This window comes from Aedes albopictus, chromosome 2 (assembly GCF_035046485.1).
Source record: "Aedes albopictus strain Foshan chromosome 2, AalbF5, whole genome shotgun sequence".
NCBI lineage: Eukaryota > Metazoa > Arthropoda > Insecta > Diptera > Culicidae > Aedes > Aedes albopictus.
This window is the reverse complement of record NC_085137.1, coordinates 128,580,714-128,591,538: the sequence shown is the minus strand read 5'-3', so window position 1 is coordinate 128,591,538 and position 10,825 is coordinate 128,580,714. Positions and strand designations below refer to the sequence as shown.

The following is a 10,825-nucleotide window of genomic DNA, read 5'->3' as shown; positions in this document are numbered from 1 at the left end:
TCGATTGTAACATTAACATTTCATCAACAGTCAAGTCATTTCTAACTTGAAGCCTATACGAAGAAAAAATGTATGGAAATTGGATAAAATATCCTCATAGATTTGCAGCATAACTATACCATGATTCAACAAAAAGATTAATGGTGGACATTGAAATGACAGAAAAATAAAATTGGAGTCAAAGGACAACTGCACGTAATATTTTTGTATAATTATATTTCAGCTTTTCCTTCTGATTATATGCACTACAGTAAAACAAATTGAATGACATCGAGCAACGAATTGAGTCGCATTCGGCTTCTTAGCTCTTTCCCTCGTTACCCGGGGAAAGATATGACATTTTGAAAATAAGGTATCCGACTGGAAAAAAATTACATTAACTCTATCGGGTTTGGCATAATGTCGTTTGGCATAATGGTCAAATACCATAATCTGACATAATAGTCGTTTGGCAAAATGGCCGTTTGGCATAGCAATAAGTGAAATGGCATTCATCATTTTCATGTATGATAAATATATGTTTTATTTTCAAAACTGTATCAAACATCACGGGATTCATCATTTTGGTACGAAGCTACAATGAATCCTTTTTCACGCGAGAAAACTTTATAAAGGTAAAATATGTGACCTTCGACAGTAGAATGATCGTGAATTACTTCTGTTCCGAACGACGAGAAATCAGCACTCCGGTGCGAAAGGGTCACTCGATCCACTCGCAGCAGGAGACCATAGTATATAGGAATTGCCAATGTACAAGATTGTGTCAAATGGGTGTCATGCAATATAATTGAATTTTCCTACCTAGCTACATGCATACACAACACAAAAATACGATTTCGCTTAAAGCTAGAACATTGAATTAGTAAAACTTATCCTAAAATAGTTAAAATCTAGTTAAAATCGACACAAATTGTTGGACAGTGGACAGGTTTAAAGCCTAGGACTAGAAATGTAAGTAATATCACGATTATATGTTTAAATTAAAGGTGAATTAACTAAAATAAAATTGCAGCTAAAAAGCTGACTCATGTAGAGCAAAAATACGAGTCACGCTATATGATCGTCCGCATAAATTTCCGAGACTGTCCCAACAAAACTTTTTAGATTTCTATCGAGAAATCTTACGAAGATGTCGACTTCCGCGAATATTCCTGGTGCCACGGGACCAAGTACAGAACCGATGGGGCAAAGCTGCCTACGAAGTGCAGAATCGCAGAAGCAAGGCGATCCTAACCTCAATTCGGGCGTACATCGGGAAGGTTCCGGCAATGGTGCTGTAGCGTCAATCATCGCCAGTTCCAGGAAGAGTCGATCATCTAGAGCGAGTTCCCGAGCATTACGTGCTTCCCTGGAGCTTCAGCGCCTCGAGGAAGAAAAGCGTCTGGAGAAGGAGTTCATCGCCAAGAAATACGCGGTCCTGCAGGCTCAGCTCGACCAAGACGAAGAAGGTAGCAGCAGTAGCGGTAATACACGTAAATCCTCCAGTGCCCGCTCACGAAGAACGCACGATTGGGTACAGAGCCAGTTTGTCCCGACTACGAGTAACACAACCGGACCACAAACGATCCCCGAGGGTTCTCAGTCCCGGACCGGCACCATCCCCAAGGTTGTTCCAGTGACTAGCAGCTTGGACGAGTCGATAGTGTCCCAAATGCGATCGTTATCCATCAATAAGGATCCGGCGCCAGTGGACAAAGTTGCACCGAGCGTACAGCAAACTGCCATATCATCGTTTATCCCGACACGCCGTCGGTTAGCTCACCTACAAGCTCAAAATGACGTGCACGATACCGTGCAGACCATCGAGACGGACTGCGACGACGGTGCTGTAGGTGGCTTCAAGACGTTTTCGACGGATCATCAGGTGCTGCCGACTGCGGTGAATTTCTCCATTTCTCCTACCACACCGGAGGCGTTGATGGAGCAGCTGAGCGAGGTCCAAAGGTGTGCGGACAGCCTCCAGCAGCAGTTGATGGCCAAGACACCCGGTCATACTCAAGATCCAGAGCGAAACCCGGACGAAGCCCGGCAATTCCTGCCAACGCAATCATCGACGGTGAATGTGCCAAGGCCGGCGCGCAAAGTGGCATACGAATTTCCGCCCATCGACGGTAGTATCAGAGTCACCAGCTCGGTAAGTCATACGTGCTCCAATACTATTACAACACTTGCCCCGCAACTGAATATTATAAGCTCGCTCGATTCGTCACCACCGACACGAGCTGTCGAACAAATAAATAAAACACCCCCTCCGGCCACCGGACCATGCTTACTTCCCCCCATTCTACCATTCGTTCCTGCACATATGAGTACGCCTCAAGCCCACTCTACTCCCCCCTCCGTGCACACAGTTTCCTCTCGATTGACTCCAATCATGTCGCCGATGGTTCCCACATCTTCCCCCATCGCCTCTGCCGTCTCCACCGCCAACGATGTTGCCCGGCGACAGCTATTCAGTGGCCCAAACTCACAACAACTCGCCGCCAGACACGTCGTGCCCAGAGAGCTTCCAGCTTTCACCGGTGATCCAGTCGAGTGGCCGTTGTTCCTGAGCTGCTACCAGAATACGACCGATATGTGTGGCTATTCCGATGGAGAAAACCTGATGCGGCTGCAGCGGTGCCTGAGGGGAAACGCACTGGAAGCAGTTCGAAGCCATCTGATGCATCCTTCATCTGTGCCGCTGATCATCGACACGTTGAAAACGCTGTATGGACGTCCAGAGCAGATCATCAGCTCGCTACTCTCCAAGCTTCGTGCAACGCCAACCCCCAAGTCGGAACACCTGGAGAGTTTGATCGGTTTCGGTTTGGCATGCAAAAACCTTTGTAGCCACCTCCAAGCAGCGGGTCTTCATGATCACCTTTCTAATCCATTGTTGCTTCAGGAGTTGGTGAGTAAGTTGCCAGCCACCCTTAAGCTGAACTGGTCACTCTTCAAGCGTCAACATGTGCACGCCGATCTTACTACGTTTGGCAACTACATGGACCAGATTGTGACAGCCGCCAGCGAGGTGACGTTCTTCAGTGAAGCAGATGGACATCGTGGCAAGCAAGAGAAACCGAAGACAAAGGAGAAAATGTTCGTGCACGCCTCTGAGGAGAAGATAGTGGAAAGTGTTGCTGTCAATCGTCAGGAGAACAAGCCGAAACCCTGTGTATCATGCAAGAAGGACGGACACAGAATCAAGGATTGCCACACCTTCCGCAAGATGCAACTGGCAGACCGCTGGAAATTAGTGCAAGAGCGATTCCTATGTCGTCGCTGTTTGGGTTCTCACGGAAAGTTCCCATGCAAGGCAAGCAACTGTGGGGAGAATGGTTGTGAGGATCGTCACCACAAACTCCTTCATCCGGGAAATCCCCAATCATCCCGAGCAACCGAACCGCCGACAACTACAAGCACAGTTACCGTTCACCGTCAGCTCAAGCAAACCGTACTGTTCCGGATTCTTCCAGTTTCACTACACGGGAATGGTAAGACAATTAGGACCTATGCCTTCCTCGACGACGGCTCATCTAGAACTCTGGTGGAAGCGAAGGTAGCTGCTGAACTCGGAGTGACTGGCAACGTACATCCACTCTGCTTGCAGTGGACCAGTGGAGTTGAGCGGGTGGAAGACGAATCACAGCTGATAAAGTTGCAGATTTCAGGTGCGACAAACACCACAATACTGGACTTGAAGGAAGTGCATATCGTCAAGAATCTCAACCTTCCGGTTCAGACGTTGGACTTCAGCGAACTTTCCAAGCAGTTCGCACATCTGCAAGGACTACCCGTCCAAAGCTACGCGGATGCCATTCCTACAATCTTGATTGGTTTGGATAATTCATTCGTGATGGCAACACGTAAAAGCAGAGAAGGACCAAGAGGTAGCCCAATCGCAGCTAAAACTCGGCTTGGCTGGGCAGTCTACGGAAGCACATCCAACGAAGCTGTTCGATCAGTTCATCAGCTGTTCCACATTTCTATCCGCTCACCCGATCAGGAGCTTCACGACCTCGTTAAGGAGTTTTTTGCTATGGAAAGTGCGGGTGCAGCAACCTCTACGATGGAAAGCGACGATGATCGACGTGCACGACAAATTCTGGAAGAAACTACTGTGCGAACGGAGTCAGGAAGGTTCCAGACAGGCTTGTTGTGGAAGGACAACCACGTGGAGTTCCCGAACAGCCGGCCCATGGCGGAAAAGCGATTCCGTTGTCTTGAGCGCCGCCTAGCATCAAAGCCCGACCTGTACGACAACGTGAAGACCCAGATCAGTCAATATCAAGCCAAGGGATACGCACATAAGGCGAGTCCGGAGGAATTAGTCAGTTTCGATCCAAAGCGGACTTGGTTTCTTCCACTGAACGTCGTTACGAACCCGAGGAAACCGAACAAGGTGCGATTAGTGTGGGATGCGGCCGCTAAAGTCCAAGGCCAGTCGTTCAATTCTGCTCTCCTTGCTGGACCGGACTTTCTCACCCCGCTTCCTTCGGTTTTGTCATCGTTTCGCCAGTTCGAGGTGGCCATTAGCGCTGATATCTGCGAGATGTTTCATCAGATCTTGATTCGACCTGAGGACCGGTCGGCACAGCTATTCTTGTGGCGGGATGATCCATCTGAGCCCTTCGAGGTCTTCGTCATGGACGTCGCGACGTTTGGCTCCACCTGCTCACCATCTGCTGCCCAGTTTGTAAAGAATCAGAATGCCGAGGAGTTTGCTGAAGAGTTTCCGCAGGCAGTGGAGGCAATTACGAAGCACCATTATGTGGATGATTTTTTGTGCAGCGTGGACACCGAGCAAGAAGCAGTCGAACTGGCAGAGCAGGTGAAATTGGTGCACTCGAAGGCCGGTTTCGTCATTAGAAATTGGCTGTCGAACTCGAGTTACGTTCTAACACGGGTCGGGGAGCAGCCAACAGATTCGGCAAAGAAAATTTGGATCGACAAATCGGCCGCTTACGAACGGGTTCTCGGCATGATCTGGAAGCCTGAACCAGATGTCTTCGTCTTCCAAGGCGTGTTCCGAGAAGAAATTCTGGCTCTCCTCTCGGATAACGTTGTTCCGACCAAAAGAGAAGTTCTGCGGACGGTTATGAGCATCTTCGACCCCCTCGGACTGGTAGCCATTTTCGTCATCCACGGGAAGGTGCTCGTTCAACATATTTGGCGCTCTGGACTCGGTTGGGACGAACGTTTGTCGGACACTCTGCTAGACCAGTGGAAACGATGGGTCAAGTTACTGCAGCAGCTAGACGAAGTTGCAATCCCACGCTGCTACTTTCCTGGCTACTCTTCCGAAGACTACACGTCCGTCGAGCTCCATATCTTTGTGGATGCATCCGAGGAAGCCTTTGCAGCAGTGGCCTATTTCCGAATCGTTGAAGGAACAAGAGTTCGATGTTCATTGGTATCGGCGAAAACGAAGGTAGCCCCTCTGAAGCTTTTGTCGATTCCCAGGCTGGAATTGTCAGCTGCCGTTCTCGGGGCTCGGCTTTCAAAGTCCGTTATGGAGAACCACACGATCCCAATCAAACGGAGAACGTTCTGGAGTGATTCCTGCACCTTTCTCTCCTGGTTGCGGGCAGATCCCAGAAAATATCGGCAGTTCGTTGCATTTAGGCTGACAGAAATCCACGATCTGACGCAGGTCGACGAATGGCGGTGGGTGCCATCACGCGTGAATGTCGCTGACGATGCTACAAAGTGGGGTAAAGGTCCCGATATCAGCTCAGGCAGTCGCTGGTTCCAAGCGCCTACATTCCTGTACGAGCATCCAGATTCGTGGCCACAGCAGACGACGAAAGCAGAGGAACCCTTGGAAGAACTTCGACCGGTTCACCTTCACCATGGCGTCGACAGGGAGCAGTTGCTGCATTTTGAACGGTTCTCGAAATGGGAACGCTTAGTTCGTGCTATGGCCTACGTGCGGCGGTTCATAGACAATCTCCGATTCAAGGCAAAGAAGCAGTCACCAAATAACACGAAATGGTTAAGTCGGGATGAACTGCAGCGAGCGGAGACAACCGTTTACCAGCAGATCCAGCACGAAGCCTTCGAAGACGAGCTAGTTATTCTGAAGAGAAACCGAAAACTTCCCATCGGTGAACAACAGAAGTTTGAGAAAACCAGCAAAATCCTCAAACTTTCGCCTTTTTTGGACGAGAAAGGTGTCATCCGGATGGACGGTAGGATTGCAGCTGCGCAACAGGTATCCTTCGACTTCAAGTTCCCGGTCATTCTTCCCAAGAGACACAACGGGACGAAACTTCTTGTCGATTGGTACCATCGGCAGCACAAACACTGCAATGCTGAAACGGCTGTGAACGAGATGCGCCAAAAATTCCACGTGTCGGAGATAAGGGTGGCCTTCAAGCAAGCCGGGAAGCAGTGCCAGTGGTGTAAAGTGTACAAGGCGGCTCCAGAGATCCCAAGGATGGCTCCACTTCCACAAGCGAGGACTGCGTCACATGTTCGGCCATTCACCTACGTCGGCGTGGACTATTTCGGGCCGATGTTGGTTAAGCAAGGACGCAGCGAGGTGAAACGTTGGGTCGCGTTATTCACCTGCTTGACCATACGCGCAGTACATCTGGAGGTGGTGCATAACCTGACAACGGAGTCCTGCAAGATGGCGATCAGGCGGTTCATCGCACGGAGGGGGGCCCCGAGGGAAATATTCAGCGACCGGGGAACAAACTTCGTGGGTGCTAGCCGCGACCTCAAAATAGAGTTGCAGCGCATCAACAGCAACCTGGCTGGCACGTTCACCAATGCGGACACACAGTGGCGTTTCAACCCTCCTTGCACACCGCACATGGGGGGATCTTGGGAACGCATGGTCCGGTCGGTTAAAAGCGCGCTTGCATCAGTGTCTACCGGTGGCAAGCCGGATGATGAGACACTTCGTACGCTACTGATAGAGGCAGAATCCATCGTTAACTCGAGGCCACTTACGTACCTACCGATTTACTCTGAGGAGCAAGAAGCGCTTACCCCGAACTGCTTCCTAATGCTCAGTACCAGCGGTGTCAACCAGCCGGCTAGGGAACCGGTCGAAGCAATAGCGATGGCACGTTGTAATTGGGACCTCTGCAAGCAGCTGTTGGACAGGTTCTGGGCTCGGTGGGTGAAGGAATATCTGCCAACGATTACCAAGCGCACCAAGTGGTTCAAGGACTACAAGCCTGTTCAAGTAGGAGATTTGGTGGTAGTAGTGGAGGACCGGATTCGGAATGGATGGTTGAGAGGACGAGTGCTCCGCGTGTTCCCAGGACGAGACGGCCGTATACGGAATGCGGAAGTAGCGACTGCCAGTGCAGGAGTGCTGGTTCGGTCGGTAGCGAAGCTGGCGGTTCTGGAAGTCGGAGGTACCGCTGAAGTAGACTTCGAGCAATACGGGTCGGGGAATGTTCCGAACGACGAGAAATCAGCACTCCGGTGCGAAAGGGTCACTCGATCCACTCGCAGCAGGAGACCATAGTATATAGGAATTGCCAATGTACAAGATTGTGTCAAATGGGTGTCATGCAATATAATTGAATTTTCCTACCTAGCTACATGCATACACAACACAAAAATACGATTTCGCTTAAAGCTAGAACATTGAATTAGTAAAACTTATCCTAAAATAGTTAAAATCTAGTTAAAATCGACACAAATTGTTGGACAGTGGACAGGTTTAAAGCCTAGGACTAGAAATGTAAGTAATATCACGATTATATGTTTAAATTAAAGGTGAATTAACTAAAATAAAATTGCAGCTAAAAAGCTGACTCATGTAGAGCAAAAATACGAGTCACGCTATATGATCGTCCGCATAAATTTCCGAGACTGTCCCAACAACTTCGGTTGGCCATGTCCAACTTCATTTGACCTTAATTTAGAATTATGCCAAATGAACATTATCGGCTATAATGCCAAATGTTTATTATGCCAAATAACTTAAAGTGTGAGAAAATTTTGAGTACTTGGAACTCTCGTTATTTCCTTACGAAAGTGCGAATAGTGCAGTTTTAAAATAGGGTAAAAACACTTGACTTCGCCCCCCTAAAATGCCAATCATAACCAGTCACCCTAAAGTTCAAGCCAAATTAAATCAATATCATGACCATTACCCAGAATCAGCAAATTTTAAATTTTGTGTCAATATGGAAGTACAATACTCAGGTAGATTTAACAAATATTTTGTGAATATAATTAATGTTTATACAGCATATTATCCCTATTTTGGATTTTTGAAATCAAATTGTGTTATCATTGTGTTTTTGAAATGATATCAAAATGATATCTCAATTTGATATTAAAGAGAAACAATTCGGAACGAAAACTTATTTTGATTTCATTTTGTTATCAATAACAAAATGAGTTATCAATTTGTTATAGGTTTGTTCTCATTCCCTGCTCGGGTATCCAGTCACTTCAACAATTAGCTCGCCGCAATCAGGTGAAGCTGTTTTGGGTTCCAGGACCTTGCGGAAATGAACGAAACGAGCAAGCCGATATGCTAACTTGGATCGCCTCATCAATTCATAGGTCCTGAACCATTTTGTAGCATATCTGGATGTTCGCTCAGAATGGAGTTTAAAGCTTGGGAACAGCAGATAATTAAATCCATTTGGGAGAACACCACAACTGCGAGGCAGTCTAAGCGTTTCATAAAGCCAAACGTTGCAAACACTCGCAAAATTCTGGAACTTTCCAAAAAAGATATTAGTACTTTAACTGGCCTCTTAACAGGTCACTGTCCGAGCCGCTATCATCTGAAGGTTATTGGAAAACTTCAAGATGATGTATGTCGCTTGTGCGGCATAGATACAGAAGACTCGGAACACTTGTTATGCCGTTGTCCGGCAGTTGTAACTAAAAGAATTAGGTTCTTCGACAAAGGGCTAATAGAACCCTTTAATGTCTGGAGGACAAACCCAAATACGGTGGTCCAATTCATTCGAAGTGTGGCACCGTGTTGGGATATCGCTTCTGGTCAAAGTTTGATTATTACCAATACCAATACGATACGGTGATACGTCGACTTGACAAAGCTAAATAAAAATGGGGCATATGTCACAATAGATCTATCAACTGGTCGCAGTGACTTAGATACCCAAAGAGGAATAAAAAAACTTAGCACCGGAGATCTGTGTTGGGCGCTAATGTCAAGTTATCGACTCAACATCTTGCAATCCTTGATGGTCTTAGAATGAGCGAAGGTCTGATGCTGGTGCTGACAGAATCGTAGTGCTGGTTAGGTTGCAAATTCTTCCTTTCGGGGCATCGAATTGGCTTCTTTAACGGTGTTGAGATAATTTGATATTCTGAATCTACATGTCAAACTGAGCCGAAATCCAAATTTTCATGAATTGTGGAGTCCGGGAACCTATTTTAAAAACAATTTGAAGTTTGTATGGGAACGATTTGTTGAACCACCCTTCATCGCAGTTTGTACTGGGCGGAGCTGTCAAACAGTTGCCCAGCTGTCAAAAGGTGATTTCAAAAAATCTTTTTGAAATTGATTTTAGATACCTAAACAAAGTTCTAAAAATCTGAAAAAAATCATAGTGACTCAGAAAAAGGTGCTCTTTTGTATAAAATAAAAAAATCAATACATTTTCAAAATTTAAAAACCCAATTGAAGTTTCGACATTGAAAACATGAACGGAGGTTTCGATAGCGTGAAAACTCCTATATCGGCGCACACCTCTACCCGCTTCCAATAAAGATTTTAAATCATTCAACGAGAAAGTGAGCCCCCAGAATCCACAGTTAGCAAGACAGTAGTGCTTTGGCTACCTAACAATGTGGCCCAAGCTTATCTGGTAACTCCTGCGCACAGCCACGACGCCGATGACGACCTGCTGCAGGAACCTGAAGGAGCCACACGGCCAGCAACGACGCCCCTCGGTAATTGAACATTTTCATGGCTAATTTAATGATGACTATCGGAACAAATTTCATTAAAGAATGGAATCTCGGGGACGAGTCCGGTCGACGTTTTCAGAGCATTGGTAGGTACGCACATGGTCGGTCGCAGTGCAATGGAATGCGCCACCACCGTTGTCCAGTTCGGGACGGTCCGGCGCGAATGGCCTTTCGGTGGTGGTCATTGATAAACAAGGTTCCTGGCTGTGGCAAACTGAAGAATGAATGGGGCGGGATCGGGAAAATGGGTTGCTGATCGGTTTGGGCTGGGGCTTGTTTGGTGGATGTTACGTTTCTTGCTAAATTTGAGGGGAGCGGCAAGTAATAAATCATAACATTATTCAAATTGATTGTTACCCGATGCTTCGTTTATGCGAAGGAGCTATCGATGAATAATAAGACTCGATCAGACAGCGAATCAACTGAGCAGATTTTTTTTGGCTATGAAAGACGAAAACCATATCAGAGAGCTTCTGAATTAAAAGATCTGTGAATCTAGAAAAATGTTTCATACCACAAACTAAGCCCAAGTAACACACTTGTCACCGAAGAGTCACGGCGGCGCAGGTTTTTGTTGCGCAGAAGTCACTGTGACTTACTTTTAGCAAGTAAGTGTTTATTTGTTAGAAGTAAGTCACAGTGACTTCTGCGCAACAAAAACCTGCGCCGCCGTGACTCTTCGGTGACAAGTGTGTTACTTGGGAGATTTGCATAGTAGAAACAATTGAAAGGTGGAAGGTGTATATCGACGAACAATAAGCAGGCTCAGACCCAGATGTAGATGTCACACCAAGTGGAAGTAATGTTCTGCAAATCTGAAAATGGAACAGTTTCATTACTTTAGTCATGACATTCATAGCGTATACATTTGATTTTTGGTAAACAACGCGGAGTTGATTCGATCCCACAATTCCATTCGCAT

The 10,825-nt window shown here is 46.9% G+C and overlaps 1 protein-coding gene across 1 annotated transcript; it reads left to right on the top strand.

The window, feature by feature from the left end:
- The first annotated feature begins 1,129 nt into the window (after positions 1–1,129).
- On the top strand, positions 1,130–7,468 carry LOC134286200 (uncharacterized). The gene has a single exon (XM_062847779.1). The coding sequence runs from the start codon at positions 1,130–1,132 to the stop codon at positions 7,466–7,468; it is 6,339 nt and encodes a 2,112-aa protein (XP_062703763.1).
- Positions 7,469–10,825: the final 3,357 nt, after the last annotated feature.